The 24793-nt window shown below is 43.3% G+C and overlaps 1 protein-coding gene across 1 annotated transcript in view; it reads left to right on the top strand.

Moving 5' to 3' along the window:
* RBBP4 (RB binding protein 4, chromatin remodeling factor) overlaps positions 1-24793 on the top strand; it is a 29837-nt gene that overhangs the window by 2423 nt on the left and 2621 nt on the right. Inside the window, exons 3-11 of the mRNA XM_003276372.4 lie at positions 3836-3981; positions 14781-14954; positions 15294-15409; positions 15527-15687; positions 15786-15912; positions 16045-16122; positions 18884-18960; positions 19087-19144; positions 19236-19346. Coding sequence (XP_003276420.1) covers positions 3836-3981; positions 14781-14954; positions 15294-15409; positions 15527-15687; positions 15786-15912; positions 16045-16122; positions 18884-18960; positions 19087-19144; positions 19236-19346 — 1048 coding nt within the window. The remainder of the gene's footprint in view (positions 1-3835; positions 3982-14780; positions 14955-15293; positions 15410-15526; positions 15688-15785; positions 15913-16044; positions 16123-18883; positions 18961-19086; positions 19145-19235; positions 19347-24793) is intronic.

The following is a 24793-nucleotide window of genomic DNA, read 5'->3' on the forward strand; positions in this document are numbered from 1 at the left end:
TAGTAAAAACCTAGAAATTTGGAGTTAGAAGCTGCTTTTTTCTTTTTTTCTTTTTTTTTTTTTGAGACGGAGTCTTGCTCTGTTGCCCAGGCTGGAGTGCAGTCACGTGATCTCCGCTCACTGCAAGCTCCGCCTCCCGGGTTGACGCCATTCTCCTGCCTCAGCCTCCCAAGTAGCTGGGACTACGGGCACCCGCCACTATGCCTGGCTAATTTTTTGTATTTTTAGTAGAGCCGGGGTTTCACCGTGTTAGCCAGGATGGTCTCAATCTCCTGACGTCGTGATCCACCCGCCTCGGCCTTCCAAAGTGCTGGGATTACAGGCGTGAGCCACCGCGCCCGGCCTAGAAGCTTCTTTATCATGACCAGGAGTTCCCACATTCAGTTGATCATCAGAATTGCTTGGGGAATTCAGGATAATTGGAATCATTTCTGTCAAGAGTTTTCAGTGGTAATTCACACCATTTAAGAACTTGTGGGCTGGGCATGGTGGTTCACACGTGTAATCCCAGCACTTTGGGAGGCTGAGGCAGGCAGATTGCTTGAGGCCAGGAGTTCAAGACCAGCCTGGGCAACATGGTGAAAACCCTGTCTCTACTAAAATTACAAATATTATCCGGGCATGGTGGTGCGTGCCTGTAGTCCCAGCTCCTCGGCAGGGGCTGAGGCAGGAGGATCACCTGAGCCTTGGGAGGTCAAGGCTGCACTGAGCTGTGATCCTGCTACTGCACTCCAGCCTGAGGTACGGAGTGCCACCCTGTCTCAAAGAAAAAGAACTTGTGGCAGAGTACTTAATGAGAAGTGTACTGGAATGGTGATTCCACATTTACTATAGTCATATGCTAAATTGTGCTTATTGGACTAGTGGATCACAGATACTGGCCACTCCATACCTACCAGACATTCTAGAACCCCTACTTTTCAGAAACTTCCCAAGTAATATACTAGAATGACTAGCTAGGTTTCGAAAGCAAGAATTAAAGACTTAATTCCCCAAGGCTGAAATCTGTACTGTCATCTTAGTAGTTTTCTGCATTAGCAAATCTAGATAAATAATGTGAGAATTGTTTTGTTTTTTGTTGTTGTTTTGAGATGGAGGACGGAGTTTCACTCTTGTTACCCAGGCTGGAGTGCAGTGGCATGATCTCAGCTCACTGCAACCTCCGCCTCCTGGGTTCAAGCGCTTCTCCTGCCCCAGCCTCCCAAGTAGCTGGGATTACAGGCACCCACCACCACGCCCAGCTAATTTTTTGTATTTTCAGTAGAGATGGGGTTTCCCCATGTCCAGGCTGGTCTCGAGCTCCTGACCTTGGGTAATCCACCCACTTCGGCCTCCCAAAGTGCTGGGATTACAGGCATGAGCCAATGCGCCTGGCTGAAAATTGTTTTTGAGACAGGATCTTGCTCTGTTGCCCAGACTGGGTTGCAGTGGCACAATCAGAGTTCCCTGCAGCCTTGACCTCCTGGGCCAAGGGATCCTCCTGCCTCAGCTTCTGGAATAGTTAGGACTACAGGCATACGCTACCACGCCTAGCTAATTTTTGAAAAATTTTTTTTGCTATGTTGTCCAGACTGTTCTTTAACTTCTGGGCTCCAGTGATCCTCTCACTTTGGCCCCTCAAAGTGCTGGGATTACAGACATGAGCCACCGTGCCTGGCCCTGTTTTTGTTTTTTAAGATGAGGATTACTTACAAGCAAGCAGCCCTGATGCAGTGTTTACTTTTGTGTGTGTTCTTTTTCTGGTGTTTACTCAGATCCGTTTTCCCCCTTTAAAGAGAAAGAAAAACCACAATTGTAGTTCTGTAACACTGTCCTCTCTTTCATTCTTTTTCTGGTTCTTGTCTAACCTTCTACATACAGGTAATTCCAATTTTCTGTTCATATCCCTCTTCATTTCTCTTCAGTGTAAGGTAGATGCTCTCAAAGCTTTGCCTGTGACATCTGTGCAGAAGAATTCCTATTGATATCTTTAGACCTAACTTCTCCAGAGCTTTTCCTGATTTTTCTTCTGCCTGCCGCTGTCTTCCCTGGTGTATCTTACTGGCTTCCCCATTTTGACATGTTGTGAATGGAATTATTCCTTACGTGAAGGCCTTACCCCAACTTTCTCTCCTGTTGTTCCTATTTCTTTTCATCATAATTGGCTTTGGTTTGACGTTTTCTCTTTCTCCATTTTATAGGCAGTCAATTTATAAACCCCAGTGAATTCTGGTTGTGTAGCATCTTTCCCATCTAGACCAGGGGTTCTCAAAATTTTATATGCATCATAATCAGCTGGAGGTATTGTGAAACAGATAGTTGTGCCCCACCTTCTAGAGTTTCTGATTCAATGGGTCTGCAGTACATGTGGGAATTTGCGTTTCTAACAAGTTCCCAGGTGATGTGGATGCCCTTGACCCGGCATGGAGTACAGAATGCCTTAAGACGGCATTCAGGACACTAAATAAAGTCGGTTTTAATCAGCCTTCTCTCCCACTGTGCTTTCCCATATCAGAAGTCAGATTTGGACTTCAGCATACTTCTGTTACTTAGTAGCTGTGTGATCTCAGGCAAATCGTTTAATTTTCTTTTCTTTTTTTTTTTTTTTTCTTTTTTGAGACAGGAAGTAGTCTTTCTCTGTCACCGAGGCTGGAGTGCGGTGGCAGATCTCTGTTCACTGCAGCCTCCGCCTTTCGGGTTCAAGAGATTCTTGTGCCTCAGCCTCCCAAGTAGCTGGGATTAGCCAGCCGCCAGTTTTTTTTGTTTGTTTTGTTTGTTTGTTTGTTTTTTGAGACAGAGTCTTGCTCTTTTGCCCAGGCTGGAGTGCAGTGGCACCATCTTGGCTCACTGCAACCTCTGCCTCCTGGGTTCAAGCAGTTCTCCTGTCGCAGCCTCCTGAGTAGCTGGGACTACAGGCACCGCCACCACACCCGGCTAATTTTTGTATTTTTAGTAGAGACAGGGTTTCACCATGTTGGTCAGGCTGGTCTCGCATTCCTGGCCTCAGGTGATCCACCCTCTTCAGCCTCCCAAAGTGCTGGGATTACAGGCGTGAGCCACCATGCCTGGCCCAGCTGCAGGTTTTTTGAGGTCAGGAATCATGTCTTAATCGTCTTTGTACTTCCATCGCGTTTGGAGTAATGTGTCCATTGATTAGGCAGTTAGTAAATATTTGAAAAATTGGTTTATTTTATGTTATTTCCTCTTCTTTCTCTTTTTTCATTCTTTTCTTTTCAATTTCTTTGCACCCTTTCCCCTTCTTTCCTTTTTAATGAAAGTTTTAGTAAACAAAATTATTAGCATACCCAACAATGGTTTGCTTTCCCTCCAACCTGTTGGTAGTGAGTGAGTAGTTAATTCACGTTTTATTCCATTAAATGTTTTACTTTTTCTCCAGAGTAATTAAGTAGAAAATATGGCTCTTGGCCAGGCACGGTGGCTCTTGCCTGTAATCTCTGCACGTTGGGAGGCTGAGGTGGGTGGATAATTTGAGGCCAGGGGTTCCAGACCAGCATGGCCAACATGGTGAAATCCTGTGTCTACTAAAAATACAAAAATTAGCCAGGCATGGTGGCAGGTTCCTGTAGTCCCAGCTACTCGGGAGGCTGAGGCATGAGAATTGCTCGAATCCAAGAGCCAGAGGTTGCAGTGAGCCAAGATCACACCACTCCATTCTAGCCTGGGCGAAAGAGTGAGACTCTATTTATAAAAAAGAAAGAAAGAAAAGACCCTTAATGACTTTTTCCCCTCTCTTAAAACCTGGTTGTAATAGTGACTTTTACATACATGTATATTGTCAACTTCGCCATCTCCTGATGTTACTAATTTGAATAGTGACTATATATTGCCGTTACAGACCAGAAGGGAAAGATTTCAGCATTCATCGACTTGTCCTGGGGACACACACATCGGATGAACAAAACCATCTTGTTATAGCCAGTGTGCAACTCCCTAATGATGATGCTCAGTTTGATGCGTCACACTACGACAGTGAGAAAGGAGGTAGGAATCTTAGAGGTGAAAGAAGTAAAGATGTATGGGTCATATCTTGTATGTCTTTGAATTATAAAAGTTATGTGCACTTTGATAAAGTAAACTCTGACTTTAGAAACAATATGTAAGCTTGAGGGAAAGCCTGAGTTTGCAGTGGTAGGTATTTATATTAGAGTTGTACGTATCAGAAGAAATACTTAACACATCCTTGGTTCTGTACCTTCACAGTAAACTTTTCTCAGCTGGTGCTGGGGGGGAGGATTTCTGCAATTGAAAGAAGCAAAAATATACCATATATTATTGCTGTACATTTTTGATTTTTAATTTTTTTACTCAGAGTCTCGCTCTATTGCCTAGGTTGGAGCGCAGTGGCGTGATCTTCTCTCACTGCAACCTCCGCCTCCCGGGTTCAAGCGATTCTCCTGCCTCATCCTCCTGAGTAGCTGGGATTACAGGCGCCCGCCACCACGCCTAGTTAATTTTTGTATTTTTAGTGGAGACAGGGTTTCACCAAGTTGGCCAGGCTGGTCTTGAACTCCTGACCTCAGGTGATCCACCCACCTCAGCCTCCCAAAGTGCTGGAATTACAGGCATGAGCCACCGCGCCCATCCATATTGCTGTACATTCTTAACATGGGAGATAACTACCCCTAAGGAGGTGAAAAATTGGTTTGTGTATATGAGTAGGTGTAAATAATCTTACTGGTTGATTGTTTAAAGCACAGATATGCACAGAGTACATAGGATATCTATGGTATTAAAATTTCATGGGACTGGTGGGGAGGGGATAGTTCTTAAAAGAGTTCTTAGAGGAGCAATAGTAAAAAAAAAAAAAAAAAAAGGTTGAGAAACACTAACTTAAATTACCCTTTCTAGGTTTAAAGTGGTAGAAATGACTTACTTAACCATGGCAGTCTCTATAGAAACTAAGTTCCAGTGAGTTGTTTAGTTATATCCTGTTTTTAGGCCATAACCTAAGAGTTTAACTGCTCATGAAATGCTTACGCTTTCCTTTTTTTTTTTTTTTGGAGATGGAGTCTCGCTCTGCCGCCCAGGCTGGAGTGCAGTGGCATGATCTTGGTTCACTGTAACCTCCACCTCCCAGGTTCAAGCGATTCTCCTGCCTCAGCCTCCCAAGTAGCTGGGACTACAGGCATGCGCCACCATGCCCGGCTAATTTTTTGTATTTTTAGTAGAGACAGGGTTTCATCATGTTGGTCAGGCTGGTCTCGAACTCCTGACCTCAAATGATCCTCCTGCCTTTTGTTCTTGTTGTTACTGAGGCACACATACTCTGACTGGTAGTGTGATAAATTGTAAAACTACATATATGTGTGTGTGTATATTTATATCGTGTGTATATATTATATGTATAATTTTGCACAATATAAATGGGTTATATTTATATATAAACAAATTACGTATATATGTATGTATATGTAAAACTACATATGTGTGTATTTATATTGTGTAAAATTATATATAATATATCTAATTATATAAAATATATAATTATATAATATATAATTATATATTTTACATAATATAAATGTATTATATTTATATATAAGTATATATAAATTACATATGTAAAACTACGTGTGTGTATATATTTATATTGTGTGTGTAAAATATATAATTTATATATACATATAAAAATACAAATTTTATATATATAAAATATATATAATTTTACACACAAAAAATATAAATATATACACACACATATATGTAGTTTTACATATATATATATAAAACACCCCTTCTCCCATGTACTAAACCTTTCTCCGGCCAGGTGCGGTGACTCACGCCTGTAATCCCAGCACTTTGGGAGGCTGAGACCAGTGGATCACTTGAGGTCAGGAGTTCAAGACCAGCCTGGCTAACATAGTGAAACCCTGTCTCTACTAAAAATACAAAATTAGCCATGTGCAGTGTGTGCACCTGTAATCCCAGCTACTCAGGAGGCTGAGGCAAGAGCATCACTTGAACCTGGGAGGCAGAGATTGCAGTGAGCCGAGATCTCACCATTGCACTCCAGCCTGGGCAAAAAAAAAAAGGGGGAAACTCCGTCTCAAAAACAAAACAAAAGAAAAACCTTTCCCCTGGATAGCACTTAAATGGTTGTATTGTGATGTATTGTTTTCTGAAGGATTTATCCTGTGTATTGGATCACTCATTCAACACATATGTTGAGTAGTTTTGTATGCCAGGTATAGAATATGCAATATAGGTTCATAATTTGCTTTTGTGGCCTAATATATCTGGGGCATGTATCTGTGTTAGTAGATGGAGACCTGCCTCCTTTCGATGGCTGTATAGTAGACCATAATTAACTATTCCTTATTGATTGACATTTAGATGGTTTCTAATTTTTTGACTTCAAAAGCGTAGTTTTGCTATAGACATTCTAAGTAGAATGTTGTATCAAAGGGCAGGACCGTTTTTTAATAAAGTGCTAAGTTGCATTCCAAAGAAAGATTTGAAGTCCCACAACAGCGTATGTATTTATGTCTGTTTCTCCATGCCCTTGCCAACACTGGACTCAGTGGAGTTCATTCTCAAGTTTACATTGCTTTTTTTATTTGTGATGTTGAGCTTACATCTCCTGCTTATTTATGTTTTTTGCCCATATTTCCTTTTGAGTTACCTCTTCATATAAGGTAAATTACACCCTCTCCACCCAATAAATAGGTGCAGATCATTTTCTAGTTTAACTTAAAATCTTAAGTCCTGTTATTGGTTAGAAGCTGTAAGTTGCTTTTTTAATGGGGCCTTGCTCTGTCACCCAGACTGGAGCGCACTGGCATGATCTTAGCTGACTGCAGCCTCCTTATGAGCTCAAACGGTCCTCCCACCTCTGCCTCCCAAGTAGCTCTGGCTACAGACATAGACCACCATACCTGGATTTTTATTTTATTTTATTTATTTATTTTTTGAGTCGGAGTCTGGCTCTGTCGCCCAGGCTGTAGTGCAGTAGCGCAATCTCTGCTCACTGCAACCTCCGTCTCCTGGGTTCAAGCTGTTCTCCTGCCTCAGCCTCCCAAGTAGCTGGGATTACAGGCACCCGCCACCACACCCAGATAATTTAAATTTTTTTTTTTTTTTTTTTTAAAGAGATGGCATGTCACTATGTTGCTCAGGCTGATCTTGAACTCTGGCCTCAATCTTCCCACCTCAGACCTCCCCATTCAATGATTTCATAAAGTATGTATTCATCTATTGTTGTCTTCTGGGACTTTTATGTTTGGGCCATTAAAACTTTTATCGTTCTGGTATTTGGTATGGAATCAGAATCCAGCCTTTTTTCCCTACATGATTGAGTTTTTGTTGTTATTTTGGGGCGGAGTCTTGCTTTGTCATCCAGGCTAGAGTGCAGTCACACAATCTCGGCTCACCGCAACCTCTGCCTCCTGGGCTCAAGCAATCCTCCTTCCTCAGCGTCCTGAGTAGCTGGGATTGCAGGCATACGCCACCATGCCCAGCCGATTTCCATTGTATTTTTTGTAGAGAGTAGGTCTCACCATGTTGTCCAGGCTGGTCTGAAAACTCCTGGGCTCTTGCAGTTCACCCACTTTGGCTTCCCAAAGTTCTGGGCTTATAGGCATGAGCCACTATACTCAGCCAAAAAAATTTTTTTATTCAGTCAACCATTGATGGACACTTGGGTTGATTTCCATATCTTTGCTATTGTGAATAATGCTACAGTGAACATACAAGTGCATGTGTCTTTTTTGTAGAACAATTTCTTTTCTTTTGGGTGTATACGCAGTAATGGGATTGCTGGGTTGAATGGCAGTTCTATTTTTAGTTTTTTTTTTTTTTTGAGATGGAGTTTCCCTGTTGTTGCTGGAGTAAAGTGGCGCTATCTCGACTCACTGCACCCTCCGCCGCCCAGGTTCAAGCAGTTCTTCTGCCTCAGCTTCCCGAGTATCTGGGATTACAGGCATGCGCCACCATGCCCGGCTAATTTTGTATTTTTAGTAGAGATGGGGTTTCTCCATGTTGGTCAGGCTGGTCTCGAACTCCCAACCTCAGGTAATCCACCTGTGTCAGCCTCCCAAAGTGCTGGGATTTACAGGCGTGACCACCATGCCTGGCCCTGTTTTTAGTTCTTTGATAAATCTCCACAGACTACTTTTCACAGTTGTTGAACTAATTTGCATTCCCACCAGCAGTGTCTAAGTGTTCCCTTTTCTCTGCAGCCTTACCATGTTATTTTTCAACTTTTTAATAATAGCCATTCTGACTGGTGTGAGAGGCATCTATCTGTTTTGATTTGCATTTCTCTGATGATTGGTGATGTTGATCTTTGTTTTTTCACATTGGTTGTCTGCTTATATGTCTTTTGAGAAGTGTCTGTTCATGTCCTTTGCCCACTTTTTTTTTTTTTTTTTTTTTTTTTTTTTTTTTGAGACAGTCTCGCGCTATCGCCAGGCTGGAGTGCAGTGTGGCAATCTCGGCTCACTGCAACTTCCGCCTCTTGGGTTCAAGCGATTCTCCTGCCTCAGCCTCCCGAGTAGCTGGGACTACAGGTCCGTGCCACCACACCCAGCTAATTTTTGTGTTTTTAGTAGAGATGAGGTTTTACCATGTTGGCCAGGATGATCTCCATCTCCTGACGTCGCGATCTGCCTGCCTTGGCCTCCCAGAGTGCTGGGATTACAGGCTTGAGCCACCACGCCCGGGTTTTTTTGTTTTGTTTTGTTTTTTTACCAGTCTCTCTCTCTCGTCCAGGCTGAGTGCAGTGGTGCGATCTCACTGCAACCTCCGCCTCCTGGGTTCAAGTGATTCTCCTGCCTCAGCCTTGTGAGTAGCTGTGATTACAGGTACCCGCCACCACACCAGCTAATTTTTGTTGTTGTTGTTGTTGTTTTTTGAGACAGAATTTCACTCTTGTTGCCCAGGCTGGAGTGCAGTGGTGCAATCTCGGCTCACTGCAACCTCCACCTCCCAGGTTCAAGCAATTCTCCTGTCTCAGCCTCCCGAGTAGCTGGGATTACAGGCATGCACTACCACGCCCGGCTACTTTTGTATTTTTTGTAGAGATGGGGTTTCACTCTGTTGGCCATGTTGGTCTCGAACTCCTGACCTCGTGATCCACCTGCCTCAGCCTCCCAAAGTGCTGGGATTATAGGTGTGAGCCACCATGCCTAGCCTAGTTTTGTTTTTTAAGGAAGTGATATCTCGGCCCAGGCGTGGTGGGCTAGCGACTGTAATTCCAGCACTTTGGGAGGCCGAGGCTTATGGATCACGAGGTCAGGAGTTCAAGACCAGCCTGGCCAACATGGTGAAACCCCATCTCTACTAAAAATACAAAAAATTAGCTGGGCGTGGTGGTGTGCACCTGTAGTCCCAGCTACTTGGAAGGCTGAGGCAGTAGAATCGCTTGAACCCGGGAGGCGGAGGTTGCAGTGATCCGAGATCGTGCTACTACTGCACTCCAGCCTGGGTGACGAGCAAGACTCGTCTCAAAAAAACATAAAAATTAAAAAGTGATGTCTCTAGTCTTTAGTCCAAATTTATAATAAATTATTATATATTTTACTCAAGCTGGTAGATTCTTAGTTGTAAGGTTCACGGGCTCAAAAGTGGCTCAGTGGTAAAAATCACTATGGTGGTTACCTTGTTTGAGGACATAGTATTGACTGGGAAGACCCAGTACCTTCTGGTAAGATGGGGATGTTTTATATTTTGACCTGGTGCATACATATGTAAAAATTCATCAAGCTATGACGATTTGTGCACCTTTACTATATCATGTTATACCTCACGTTTGTTTTAATAGTATTTATATGGAGAGAAGCCAACAAAATAGGAAGGCAAGTTGATACCTCAGCCTTTCTTTTCTACTTCAGATTGGCCTTTTCACATAACAGCTTCAACACCTATTTATTTATTTGTTTATTTTGTATTATATTACGATACATGTATTTTTTCAGACAGGGTCTCGCTCTGTTGCCCAGGCTGGAGTACAGTGGTGTGATCACAGCTCACTGCAGCCTCAGCCTCCCAAGCAGCTAGGACTATAGGCATGTGCCACCACAGTCAGCCCCTGAAATGATTTTTTTTGAGACGGAGTCTCGCTCTGTCGCCCAGGCTGTACTGCAGTGGCATGATCTCTGCTCACTGCAAGCTCCGCCTCCCAGGTTCACGCCATTCTCCTGCCTCAGGCTCCCAAGTAGCTGGGACTACGGGCGCCCGCCATCGTGCCTGGCTAATTTTTTGTGTTTTTAGTAGAGACGAGGTTTCATGGGGTTAGCCAGGATGGTCTGGATCTCCTGACCTCATGATCTGCCTGCCTCGGCCTCCCAAAGTGCTGGGATTACAGGTGTGAGCCACCGCACCCGGCCTTGAAATGTTTTTTAAATGCAGTTTTCCATTTCTTTTTTTAACCCTGTCAATTTTTTTTTTTTTTTGAGATGGAGTCTCACTCTGTTGCCCAGGCTGGTATGCAGTGGCACGATCTCGGCTCACTGCAAGTTCCACCTCCTGGGTTCATGCCATTCTCCTGCCTCAGCCTCCCAAGTAGCTAGGACTGCAGGCACCCACCACCACGCCTGGCTAATTTTTTTTGTATTTTTATTGGAGACGGGGTTTCACCGTGTTAGCCAGGATAGTCTCGATCTCCTATACCCTGTCAAATTTAACAGTGAGGGATGTGTGCAACTTTGATAACACTGATGTTAATAAGTTCTGATAACCCAGTAACATTGGGCCGTCCCAATTGTCAATTTTGAATACGCTAAGTTCCTATTACTCTGGTTTTCTTTATGGTTTAGGAGGCCTGCGTTTAATATATACCCAATACTGAAAGAACCAGTGTTATGTAGTGGTTACGCCTTGCTCTGTGGGCTCTGTGCCAACTGTGGCTTCTCCTTTGTTATTGGTGCCTCTTTTCTGGCAGCTATGCTTCTTTTTGTTTTTTTGTTTGTTTGTTTGTTTGTTTTTGAGACAGAGTCTCACTCTATCGCCCAGACTGGAGTGTAGTGGTGCAATCTTGGCTCAGTGCCACCTCTGCCTCCTAGGTTCAAGCAATTCTCCTGCCTCAGCCTCCTGAGCAGCTGGGACTACAGGCACGTGCCACCACGCCCAGCTAATTTTTATCTTTTTAGTAGAGATGGGGTTTCACCATATTGGCCATGCTGGTCTCGAACTCCTGACCTTGTGATCCACCCGTCTCGGCCTCCCAAAGTGCTGGGATTACAGGCGTGAGCCACCGCACCCGGCCACCTTTTATTGGCCGGGGATGGGGTCATTGGCCTTTGTAGTTGTACATCAGAGATATGATGGGGGTTCAGTTCCCAGTCACTGCAGTAAAGCAAATATATAAAGCAAACCACACAAATTTTTAAATGTTTGCACTATACTATAGTCTCCTAAATGTGCAATAGCATTATGTCTAAAAAACAATGTACATACCTTAATTTGAAAATACTTCATTGCTAAAAAAAATAATAATAATAATGCTGACGCAGAGGCACCAACTGAACACATGTTGGGAAAATGCCACTAATAGACTTAGTGCAGGGTTTCTGTAACCTTCAATTGGGGAAAAACACATAATATCTGTGACGCACAATAAAACGAGCTATGCCTGTACTTAGACTGAAGTTTCTTGAGGTACGTACCATATATGCCTTGTTTTTTCAGATTGTAGATGCTTGTGGGCTGGAGTTATGGAAAAAATTAGGGATTTTTTTCTCCTTTAGAATCTATCTTGAATTTTTATTTTTAGGTTTTTAGCCTGTGTGAAACATTTGCTTTTCAAAAGTTATTTTGAAGTTGAAAGTTATCTAATACGCCAGCCATACCACCCATGTATGTCTTTGCTTTCTGAAAAGATGTTTGTCCTTCAAAGAATAACACTGGGCCCGGCCCAGTGGCTCTCTCCTGTAATCCCAGCACTTTGGGAGGCTGAAGCGGGTACATTATCTGAGGTCAGGAGTTCAAGACCAGTCTGGCCAACATGATGAAACCCCATCTCTACTAAAAATACAAAAATTAGCTGGGCGTCATGGCACATGGCTACTCGGGGGACTGAGGCAGGAGAATCACTTGAACCCAGGAGGCAGAGGTTACAGTGAGCTGAGATCATGCCACTACACTCCAGTCTGGGTGACAGAGCAAGACCCTGTCTTTAAAAAAAAAGAAAAATAGCACTATATAGGAATGCGATTGACAGAATATTTTTATTTATTTTTAAGTTACTCTCACAACTTCTTTGCTTCATGGATAAGGTATTTGATGCTCAGAGAAACTGAAGGCCTTCCCTGAATCACCAAACTAAGTAAGTGACAGAGCCACTTAGGGGCCTGGGTCTGACTCTTACTTCGGAACTTTTGCAACCGTACCGTGCTGCCTTCTATTCTTTGATCATTAACTACCTTCATTTATATATTGCTTTGCCAAGATTTACATAAGCACACATTATATTGTTATATATACTACAATGGTACTTGAGAGAAGTCTCTTAAGTGCATATAGTAGTCATGTGTGAATAAAAAATGTTTTCATCTAGTTGTTGCCTACCTGGTTTATTTCAACCAGGGACTTTGGTTGGCATGTGTAAGTGGGTGTAGCAAAATGGAACTGGCTCCTGTGGCTCTGTTTTTCCTCACTGAAATAAAAGAAACACTGTGAGGAGAAGATAAACGGCATTATGGTATTCAGAACACTCATCCCAAGCTAGAGCTTCATATAAGCGATGCAAGAAGAGGGCGCTTCAGTGTTAGGACACTGTGTATTTCATACTCATTATAGTATATAAGCGATGCAAGAAGAGGGCGCTTCAGTGTTAGGACACTGTATACTTCATACTCATTACAGTATATAAGCAATGCAAGAAGAGGGTGCTTCAGTGTTCAGGACACTGTGTACTTCATACTCATTATAGTAGTAGCATTGGTTTTATTTATTCAGCATACTTATTTATACTTTGAAATTTGAAAACTTTATTTATTTATTTATTTATTTATTTATTTATTTTGAGACGGAGTCTTGCTTTGTGGCCCAGGCTGGAGTGCAGTGGCACGATCTCAGCTCACTGCAACCTCCGCCTCCCGGGTTCAAGCAATTCTCCTGTCTCAGCCTCCCTAGTAGCTGGGACTACAGGCGCCTGCCACCACTCCCGGCTAATTTTTGTATTTTTAGTAGAGACAGGGTTTTACCATACTGGTCAGGCTGGTCTCGAACTCCTGACCTCAGGTGATCTGTCCGCTTCAGCCTCCCAAAGTGCTGGGATTACAGGCGTGAGCCACCGAAAACTTTATTAAGATCTGTTTTTGAAGTATGTGGGCGAAGGATTACCCAGATGCTGAGGCAAGAGACTGAAGGCACAAACTGTTTCAGTATAATAAAATAGTTAGAATAAGAATAGTTATAATACAAAGTAGATACAGAGATGATCATGGACATTATCAATCATTAGTATAAACATTGTTAATCATCAACTTTTAATATTACTCTTTGTTGTATTACTAATATAACCAAGGAATAACCGGTGGGTATAGAACGAGGTGCTGAAGGGACATTGTGAGAAGTGACCTAGAAGGCAAGAGGTGAGCCCTCTGTCACGCCTGCATAAGGGCCACTTGAGGGCTCCTTGGTCAAGCGGTAACGCCATTGCCTGGGAAGGTACCCGTTACTTAGCAGACCATGAAAGGGAGCCTCCCTTTCCTTGGAGTCAGGGAACACTCTGCTCCACCAACCAGCTTCTTGTGGGAGGCTGGATATTATCCAGGCCTGCCCACAGTCATCCGGAGGCCTAAACCGCTCCTTGTGGTGCTGTGCTTCAATGGTCATGCTCCTTGTCCACTTTCATGTTCCTCCCATACTCCTGATTCCTCTTTGAAGTTCCTAGAAGATAGCAGTAGAAAAAATAGTGAAAGTCTTAAAGTCTTTAATCCTTCTGATAAGTGCACAGAAGAAAACGCTGACATATGCTGCCTTCCCTCTCTGCTTCAGCTGCCTGAAAGGGAAGGGCCCCTGTCCCATGATCATGTGACTTGCTTGACCTTATCAATCACTTGGACGACTCAGCCCCCTTACCCCACCCCCTTGTCTTGTATGCAATAAATATCAGCGTACCCAGCCATTTGGGGCCACTACCGGTCTCCGCGTCTTGGTGGTAGTGGTCCCCCGGGCTCAGCTGTTTTCTCTATCTCTTTTGTCTTGTGTCTTTATTTCTTATGGTCTCTCGTCTCTGCACACGGGGAGAACACCCGCTAAGCCCCGTAGGGCTGGACCCTGCATCAGTAGAATTCTAGTTTTCCTTAATTTCAGATGGTAATATAATACAGCCATCCCTCAGAATCCATGGGGAATTGTTTCCAAGACCTCCTTTGGATACCCAAATTGACAGATGCTGAAGTCTCTGATACAGCATGGCATAATGTTTGCACATAACCTATGCAGATCTTCTCATATACTTTAAAATGTCTCTAGATTACCTATAATACCTAATGTAAATATTATATAAATAGACTATTGTTCAGGGAATAATGATGAGGAAATCTGTACATGTTCAATACATGTGCAGTGTTGTTCTGAATATTTTCAATTAATGGTTAGTTGAATTCATGGATGAAGAACCCACTGATATGGAGGGCTGACTGTATTTCTTATTATTTAACTACCTGGAGTCACGGGTAGGAAAGCACTTCATAGTGCTAGCAAATGTATAGATTACATCTAGTAATTATGCCAGTTTGTTGCTAAGGAAAAGTCCTTGCCTATGTGCTTACACTATGGGTAACCTCTTAGAGTAGCTCTTGTTTTTTCCTCATTTGCAATTAATTTATTTACAGAATTTGGAGGTTTTGGTTCAGTTAGTGGAAAAATTGAAATAGAAATCAAGATCAACCATGAAGGAGAAGTAAACAGGGCCCGTTACATGCCCCAGAACCCTTGTATCATTGCAACAAAGACTCCTTCCAGTGATGTTCTTGTCTTTGACTATACAAAACATCCTTCTAAACCAGGTACGTGCCCTTTTCTGTTCAAATACAAATGAGTCACTACAGAAATACATGGTTCCGCTCACTCTGAGTTTAATTGCATGTTACCCTGTGTAATTTAACCTCTTGTGATTTGTATTGATACGTGTATATTTTTCTTCATTTTCCTCTGTGAAAAAATAATGCCTTTTTACATAGAACAAAATACTGGTGCTGTTTAAGCATTATCTCTTTGGTCATAACGGTTCCTATATCATTTATAAATGTTAAGAGCTTTAGACATCTTGACCAAAATTCCATTATGCTCAGTAGGCCCAGAGTGCCAGGGGACTGGGTAGTCTTGATGTGTCTGTCACTTTGCAGATCCTTCTGGAGAGTGCAACCCAGACTTGCGTCTCCGTGGACATCAGAAGGAAGGCTATGGGCTTTCTTGGAACCCAAATCTCAGTGGGCACTTACTTAGTGCTTCAGATGACCACGTGCGTATCCTTCCCATTTTGAAGCAAATCTGGGCTAGTTACCAATTGGTTTTTTTTGGGGGGTGTGTGGGGAGGTGAGAATCTTCCATTTATATAATGGTTAATTTTACATTTAAGACCATCTGCCTGTGGGACATCAGTGCCGTTCCAAAGGAGGGAAAAGTGGTAGATGCGAAGACCATCTTTACAGGGCATACGGCAGTAGTAGAAGATGTTTCCTGGCATCTACTCCATGAGTCTCTGTTTGGGTCAGTTGCTGATGATCAGAAACTTATGATGTGAGTAGAATCCATTCAGGGTTTTTTTCTAAATATCTTGTCTAAGTTTTATGTTTGGTCACCATTTCAAGGTTTTTTTCCCTTTTTTTTCACTGAAGTTGGGATACTCGTTCAAACAATACTTCCAAACCAAGCCACTCAGTTGACGCTCACACTGCTGAAGTGAACTGCCTTTCTTTCAATCCTTATAGTGAGTTCATTCTTGCCACAGGATCAGCTGACAAGGTCAGTTTCATTTGTTTTAATAGAAAACATAATTTCTCTAGCTTTTTTTGAATTGCAGAGATATTTTACTTACAGTATTTTTTTTCTTATCTTAAAAAATTGATTTACTCTTGCTTTTCTTTTCGTACATAGACTGTTGCCTTGTGGGATCTGAGAAATCTGAAACTTAAGTTGCATTCCTTTGAGTCACATAAGGATGAAATATTCCAGGTAAGAGAAACTAATGCTACTGTTTTGTTTGTTTTAAGAAAAACCTGCCGGGCCAGGTGGCTCATGCCAATCCTAGCACTTTGGGAGGCTGAGGCGGGCGGATCACAAAGTCAGGAGATTGAGACCATCCTGGCTAACATGGTGAAACACTGTCTCTACTAAAAATATAAAAAATTAGCTGGGCATGGTGGCGGGCGCCTGTAGTCCCAGCTGTTCGGGTGGCTGAGGCAGGAGAATGGCATGTACCCGGGAGGCAGAGGTTGCAGTGAGCCGAGATTGTGCCACTGCACTCTAGCCTGGGCGACAGAACGAGACTCCGTCTCAAAAAAAAAAAAAGAAAAGAAAAGAAAAACCTGGATGTATGAGTGGGCACACATTTGCTTTATGCTGTTGCTAAAAATAGAAATCTATATGCTTATGCTACTTTCTGTGGGAATTGTTTTTTCTTTGTTATTTCTATACTTTCTCAAACGGTTATTGACCACTTACATTCTTCAGATATTAAGAAAACTAGGCCAGGTATGGTAGCTTATGCCTGTAATCCCAGCACTTTAGGAGGCTGAGATGGGTGGATTACTTGAGGCCAGGAGTTTGAGACCAGCCTGGCCAACATGGCAAAACCCTGTCTCTTTATTTTTTAATAAAAATTTATAAAGAAAGGAAAACTAGTGCCTGATTATTTTTTCAGCCTTGCTTCTGACACTTAGTGATCTCTTCCCTTCTTCCAATATATTCTTCATCCTTCATTACATGCCACATGTGTTGATTTCTCAACCCAAGCCTAAACCTCTGGCTCCGTGTTTTCTGCCTCATCAGTTTAAACCCATTTATGCCTAGTGTTCCATTATTGGAACGCTAAGCATGTGGGAGTTTATATCCTGCTCAAGGTCATCGCCCAGGTCTGATTGCAAAAATTAAAAAAAGAAATAATCATTGCACTATGTTCGAAGCTAGTAGAGCCGGGTTTCACCATGTTGGCCAGTCTGGTCTCGAACTCCTGACCTCGGGTGATCCACCTGCCTCAGCCTCCCAAAGTGCTGGGATTACAGGCATAAGCCACCACGCCCAGCCGAGCCCAAAATTTTATAGTGAGGGAGGGCTTGTTTAGAAATTACTATAATAAAAGGTTTTGTCAAGTGTTACGAACCTGAGGGTGGTAAAGATTAGTTCTGGTGTGTGAAGGTGGCGTCTGAACTGGGTTTTAGGTGAGCCATACTCCTACATACTTAGTCTCTTATTTTCTACTTTTCAGCCCGCTTTGGTGAACATTTTATCCTTACCCTATCTCTTTGCTTTACTTGTGATGGTGTTCTTGCCTGGACAGAATCCAAATTCTTCTTAATTGCTGGTCACTAATGCCCTTTTTTTCTGTATCTTAAGGCTAGCTAGCACTTTTACCATATTTGGTAACAAACTCTGATTGTTGGATATATAGTAGTAAATTTTTTGTCTGACTCTTTAATAAAATTATTGCATGGAGTCATTTTTAATCAGACTTATGTGTAATACAGAACTCATAGTAAATACTTGGGAACACAGTTATTGTATATGTCATCTGTACTTTAGTTCTTAGGTCAGAATTGGATTGCATTTGGGTAGAGGCCAGAATTAGCCAATAAGAATAGATAAGATGTAGGCCAGGCACGATGGCTCATGCCTGTAATCCCAGCACTTTGGGAGGCCGAGGTAGGTGGATCACGAGGTCAGGAGTTCGAGACCACCCTGACCAACATGGTGAAACCTCGTCTCTACTAAAAATACAAAAACTAGCCAGGCATGGTGGTGCACACCTATAATCCTAGCTACTCAAGAAGCTGAGGCAGGAGAATCACTTGAACATGGGAGGCGGAGATTGCAGTGAACTGAGATCTCCCCACAAGAATAGACAAGATGTGATGTTTCAGAACATAAAATGATGCTGGGCACGTGGCGCATACCTCTAGCTACGCAGGAGGTTGAGGCAGCAAGATCCCTTGAGCCCAAGAGTTCAAGTCCAGCCTAGAAACAACATGGTGAGGCCTCATCTCCTTTTTTTGTGATACCAGCCTAACCCTATCTCTACACAAATACAAAAATTAGCCAGCCATGGTGGCCGACACCTGTAATCTCAGTTACCTGGAAGGCTGAGGTGCAAGAGTCGCTTGAACTTGGGAGGTGAGGTTGCAGTGAGCCGAGATCCTGCCATTGCACTCCAGCCTGGGTGACAGAGCAAGACTTCATCTCAAGAAAAAGTGTGCAAGGGGGTGCTGTGGGAATGGAACAAAAGCTTATATCCTGGGTCTAGTAATGTCTAGTAATGGGTTCTTTTTTTTTTTTTTTTTTTTTTGAGACAGAGTCTGTCACCCAGGCCGGAGTGCAGTGTCATGATCTCGGCTCACTGTGACCTCTGCCCCCCGGGTTCAAGCAATCCTCCTGCCTCAGCCTCCCGAGTAGCTGGGATTACAGGCACCTGCCACCACACCCAGCTAATTTTTGTATTTTTACTAGAGACAGGGTTTCACCATGCTGGTCAGGCAGGTCTTGAACTCCTGACCTCATGTGATCCACCTGCCTCCCAAAGTGCTGGGATTACAGGCGTGAGCCACCGCGCCTGCCCATAAAATAAATTCTTCAGCTCTTAATTTTAACTGTAGCGTCTATAATACCTTGACTTCCTCTTCCCTTTTATTTGCAAAATTTTTAAATTGTTAAATATTTTGTGAATTTTTTCCCTTTATTTTCTAATTCATGGCTTTGCTCTTTTCTTCATTCCTATGTGTAGGTTCAGTGGTCACCTCACAATGAGACTATTTTAGCTTCCAGTGGTACTGATCGCAGACTGAATGTCTGGGATTTAAGGTAATTCTTGTATTCATCTTGTATTCATTCCTCTCTCTACATAATTATTTCCTTTATTTACACTTTGCAAAGGTAGTTACTAAGGGTAAATCTGTTTTAACTTTTAAAATTATGCTTTTGTACTAGTAAAATTGGAGAGGAACAATCCCCAGAAGATGCAGAAGACGGGCCACCAGAGTTGTTGGTATGTTAAAAGCACTGGACAGTACTGAAATAGTCTGTAATTTAATGTCCTCTATCTGCATTTCACATCTTTGTTTTCTTCCCTCTTTCAGTTTATTCATGGTGGTCATACTGCCAAGATATCTGATTTCTCCTGGAATCCCAATGAACCTTGGGTGATTTGTTCTGTATCAGAAGACAATATCATGCAAGTGTGGCAAATGGTAAGGGTTTGGTCATTTATTTTGGGGAGGCGAAATAAGCGAGACATAGAATCGATTTACATTTATATATTTTATGATTACAGCTACCATCTCTGTTCATTTTACTCCCAGGTGTGATTTTAAGACTTGTCTATACATTATCATTTTCAGCTGCCTGCTCTTGACTGTATTTGGTTATACCACTGGTATTTTAAACTCTGCTAAACAAAACTGACCCTCTCTCCCACTTCTGCTTTCTCCTCTCCTCCTCCTTTCTTTTTTTTTGTATGGCTCCAACATTTTCCCAGCTAACCAGACTTGAAAACTTAAGAATTTTCTGTGTCTGTTTACCTCTAGTTCTAGTTCACTTCCAGATTTCATTCCATCTATTTGCGGTGTTTCTCCCATCTTTCCTTCTCATCTTACAAGTACAAATTTACATACCCAAAGGAGGTGTATCATATCACAGCATCAAATACTACTATTTCTCCATGAAACCTATCTAGATTTCAAAAATGTTCCCTATCTCTACCTCAAAGAATGTTAACACCCTCCTTAAATTTTCTTTCTTTTTTTTTTTTTTTTTTTTTTTTTTTTTTTTTTTTTGAGATGGTCTCTCACTTTTTCACCCAGGCTGGAGTGCAGTGGTGCCATCTTGGCTCACTGCAACTTCCACCTCCCAGGTTTGATCGATTCTCCTGCCTCAGCCTTCTGAGTAGCTGGGACTACAGGTTTGTACCACCATGCCTGGCTAATTTTTTTGTATTTTCATTAGAGACAGAGTTTCACTGTGTTGGCCAGGTTGGTCTCAAACTCCTGACCTTGTGATCTGCCCACCTCGACCTCCCAAGGTGCTGGGATTGCAGGCATGAGCTACCGCGCCTGGCCTCTTAAATTTTCAAAGCACTTCAATTTAATAAAAATAACTGTAGTGTCTCATACATTAATATTTTAAAAATAGTTATATTCGGCCGGGCGCGTTGGCTCGCACCTGTAATCCCAGTACTTTGGGAGGCCAAGGCAGGTGGTTCACGAGGTCAGGATATAGAGACCATCCTGGCTAACACGGTGAAACCCCATCTCTACTAAAAGTAAAAAAAAAATTAGCCGGGCGTGGTGGCGGGCGCCTGTAGTCCCAGCTCCTCAGGAGGCTGAGGCAGGAAAATGGCATGAACCCGGGAGGCGGAGCTTGCATTGAGCCAAGATTGCGCCACTGCACTCTGGCCTGGGCGACAGAGTGAGACTCCGTCTCAATTAATATATATATATTCTGGAGATAGGTGGTGGTTATGGTTAATACAATGTGAGTGTACTTAATGCCACTGAACTGTACACTTAAAAAGGCTAAGCTGATAAATTTTATGTTGTATGGAGTTTGCCACAATTTGGAGGTGGAAGACAATTTCTTGCTCTGTTGTTCAGGCTACAGTGCAGTGGTGCAATTACAGCTCACTGCAGCCTCCAATTCCGGGACTTAAGACATCCTCCTACCTCAGTCTCCCTAGTAACTGGGACCACAGGTGTGCATCACCATCCCTGGTTAATTTTAAAAATTTTTTTTGTAGAGATGGGGTTTGCCATGTTGGCCAGTCTGGTCTTGAACTTGTGAGCTCAAGCGATTTGCCCACCCACCTCCCAGAGTGCTGGGATTACACGCATGAGGCTGGCCTGGCGCCCCCCCCCCCCCCCCACCTTTTTTTTTTTATTTTGAGAACTGTGTAACTTGGTGGTTGTCTGGTAAAGGAAAAGAATTCAGAAGAAACTTTTGGTGTGTCTCAGAGTAGATCTAGTACCAGGAATAAGTTCCAGGAAATAATTTTTGACTAATCATGAGGAGAGGGATGTTTTCATCAGTACTGTCTTAAAATGCAATAGCTCTGTTTTTTCTTTTTTTTTATTTAAAAAAAAATTTTTTTTCTGAGATGGAGTCTCACTGCCTTGTCCAGGCTGGAGTTCAGTGGAACAATCTCAGCTCACTGTAACCTCTGCCTCCCAGGTTCAAGCAATTCTCCTGCCTCAGCCTGCTGAGTAGCTGGGATTACAGGCATGTACCACCATACCTGGCTAATTTTTTTTTTTTTTTTTTTTTTTTTTTTTTTTTTTTTTTTTTTTTTTTTTTTGTATTTAGTAGAGACGGGGTTTCACCATGTTGTTGGTCGGGGTGGTCTCGATCTGCTGACCTCATGATCCGCCCTCTTTGGCCTCCCAAAGTACTGGGATTACAGACGTGAGCCACCGTGCCCAGCATTTTTATTTTTGAGACGGAATTTTGTTCTTGTTATCCAGCCTGGAGTGCAATGGTGCAATCTTGGCTCACTGCAACCTCCGCCTCCCGGGTTCAAGCAATTCTCCTGCCTCAGCCTCCCGAGTAGCTGGGATTACAGGCATGCGCCACCATGCCTGGCTAATTTTTTCTAATTTTTTTTAGTAGAGACTGGGTTTCTCCATGTTGGTCAGGCTGGCCTCGAACTCCTGACCTCAGGTGATCTGCCTGCCTCGGCCTCCCAAAGTGCTAGAATTATAAGCGTGAGCCACTGCGCCTGGCGCAATAGCACTATTAATTGAAGACAGAAATAAAATTAAGTTTGTGACCTGCCAGATTAACAGATTGTATTACATCCATACTTTTTTTTTCTTTTAACCTCCAAATACTATCACAACATCCATACTTTGTAATATTACCTATCAAAAAGAAGTATGGGTCGGGCGCGGTGGGTCACGCCTGTAATCCCAGCACTTTGGGAGGCCGAGGCGGGTGGATCACAAGATCAGGAGATCGAGACCATCCTGGCTAACACGGTGAAACCCCGACTCTACTAAAAATACAAATTAGCTGGGCGTGGTGGCGGGCGCCTGTAGTCCCAGCTACTCGAGAGGCTGAGGCAGGAGAATGGCGTGAACCGGGGAGGCGGAACTTGCGGTGAGCCGAGATCGCGCCACTGCACTCTAGCCTGGGCGACGGGGCGAGACTCTGTCTCAAAAAATAATAGGCCGGGTGCGGTGGCTCACGCTTGTAATCCCAGCACTTTGGGAGGCTGAGGTGGGCGGATCATGAGGTCAGGAGATCGAGACCACGGTGAAACCCCATCTGTACTAAAAAATACAAAAAAATTAGCCGGGCGTGGTGGCGGGCGCCTGTAGTCCCAGCTACTCGGAGAGGCTGAGGCAGGAGAATGGCGTGAACCCAGGAGGCGGAGCTTGCAGTGAGCCGAGATTGCACCACTGCACTCCAGCCTGGGCGACAGAGCGAGACTCCATCTCAAAAAATATAATAATAATAATAAATAAAGAAGTATGATTAGGGGCTGTGCTCAGTGGCTCACACCTGTAATCCAAATACTTTGGGAGGCCAAGGCCGGATTATCACTTGAGCCCAGAAGTTCTAGACTAGCCTGGGCAATAAAGTGAGACCCTGTCTCTACCAAAAAAAAAAAAATTAGCCAGACTTGGTGGCACGTGCCTGGAATCCCAGCTACTTGAGAGGCCAAGGCAGGAGGATACCTTGAATCCAGGGGGTAGAGGCTGCTGCGAGACATGGTGGCATGTGCCTTTAGTCCCTGCTCTTTGGGAGGCCGTGACAGAAGGATCCCTTGAGCCCAGGAGTTTGAGGCTACAGTGGGCTGTGATCACACCACTGCACTCCAGCCTGGGTGACATAGCGAGACCCTGTCTCAGAGAAAAAAAGAAAGAAGTATGGTTAGGGTTATAAGATATTCATGACATGCTGTTAAAATAGGGGAATCGCAGACCGAAGAATAGCATAATGGTATTCCTCATATTAAAATTTTGTGTATCTAGTCTGTATTTAGAAAGCTAATTGCTGGCCAGGTGTGGTGGCTCATGCCTGTAATCCCAACACTTTCAGAGGCCAAGGTGGGCAGATCACCTGAGGTCAGGAGTTTGAGACCAGCCTGGCCAACATAGTGAAACCCCGTCTCTACTAAAAAATAAATACAAAAATTAGCCAGGCATGGTGGCGGGCGCCTGTAATCCCAGCTACTTGGGAGGCTGAGGCAGGAGACTTGCTTGAACCCAGGAGGCGGAGGTTGCGGTGAGCCAAGATCGCACCATTGCACTCAAACATGGGCAACACGAGCAAAACTCCAACTCAAAAAAAAAGAAAATAAAAGAAAAGCTGTTCGCTAAAATGTGCTTGGTACCTAGTTCTTGGTTTCTTTAGATCTTTCTGTGTTATAATTTTTTTACAAAAAAGATGTGTAACTTGAAAACAGAAAATTCACCTTGCTCTCTTTGTAATAAATCCCTTCAACATTAATACAAAAACTTAATAGCTGGGCGTGGTGGCACGTACCTGTAGTCCCAGTTCCTTGGGAGGCTGAAGTGGGAGGCTAGCGTGATTCCAGGAGGCAGAGGTTGCAGTGAGCTAAGATGTCGCCGCTGCACTCCAGCCTGGGTGACAGAACGAGACCCTGTCTCAAAAAAAAAATACTGAAGAGTTCAAGGTTAAACTAGATCCCTGCAAGGCCATCACCTCCATTCCAGGTTGTTACTTTATTTGATATTTTTAGCATTGTAATAGAGTAAGTGAATATTTGGTCTTTGTCCCAGTTCTTGGCACAGAGCTCCCCAAAAACACTTGGAGTTTGCAGAGTGCTAAGAGTGTCTTTGTCGTTCCTAGTGATCCACTTTGGACCACACATGAGTTTGTTCTACTGGGCGGTGACTTTGGTGGGGCCCCTAGATAGCCTCATAGTGGGTTTAGTCAGAAAGGCCAATCACTTGATTTGAGGGTTAAAACTTGTCGGCCCACTCACCAACCTTGGGGTCGCAGGGCTAGAGATTGAACTCTATAAAAACTCCTAATTTGGTGTGCTTCCGGGTTGGTGAACAACTCGACATACTGGGTGGGTAGCATGCCCAGAGACTTGATGGAAACTCTGCAGCCCCTCTCCACCTTGCGCTATGCATCTCTTCCATGTGGTTCCTCAGCTGCATCCTTTATTTAAAAAAAAAAAAAAAAACAGTAATAGTTAAAAGGCTTTCTTGGGTTCTGTGAGTCATTCCATCAAATCATCAGACCTGAGGAGGCAGTAGTGGGAACCCGAAATTTGTAGTCAAGTAGGATAGAAATGTGCAGGTAGCCTGGGACCAGCGACTTGCAACTGGCTTCTGAAATAAGGACAGTCTTCTCCAAAGCTAACTTCAGATAGTGTCAGAATAGGACTGAGTTGTTGTACACCCAGTTGGTGCCATGAGAAAAGGTACCCCACATTTGGTGTTAGAAGTGACGTCAAAAAGCATCACACAATTGTATGTATTCTTTTCTCTGGGGTCAGATCACAAGCTCTTTGAAGGTAAGACTATCCCGTCCTCTGCAGTACTTACCATGGTGATACGTGCATGGTAGGTGCTAAGAGCAGTAAATTTTGCTCCTGTAAAAGTGGTTCTTGTATTTTAAGATTATGCCATTGGATACAGGTATTCTGTCAAGCAGTAAAAGTAGAGTT

This window comes from Nomascus leucogenys, chromosome 12, assembly GCF_006542625.1.
Source record: "Nomascus leucogenys isolate Asia chromosome 12, Asia_NLE_v1, whole genome shotgun sequence".
Lineage (NCBI taxonomy): Eukaryota > Metazoa > Chordata > Mammalia > Primates > Hylobatidae > Nomascus > Nomascus leucogenys.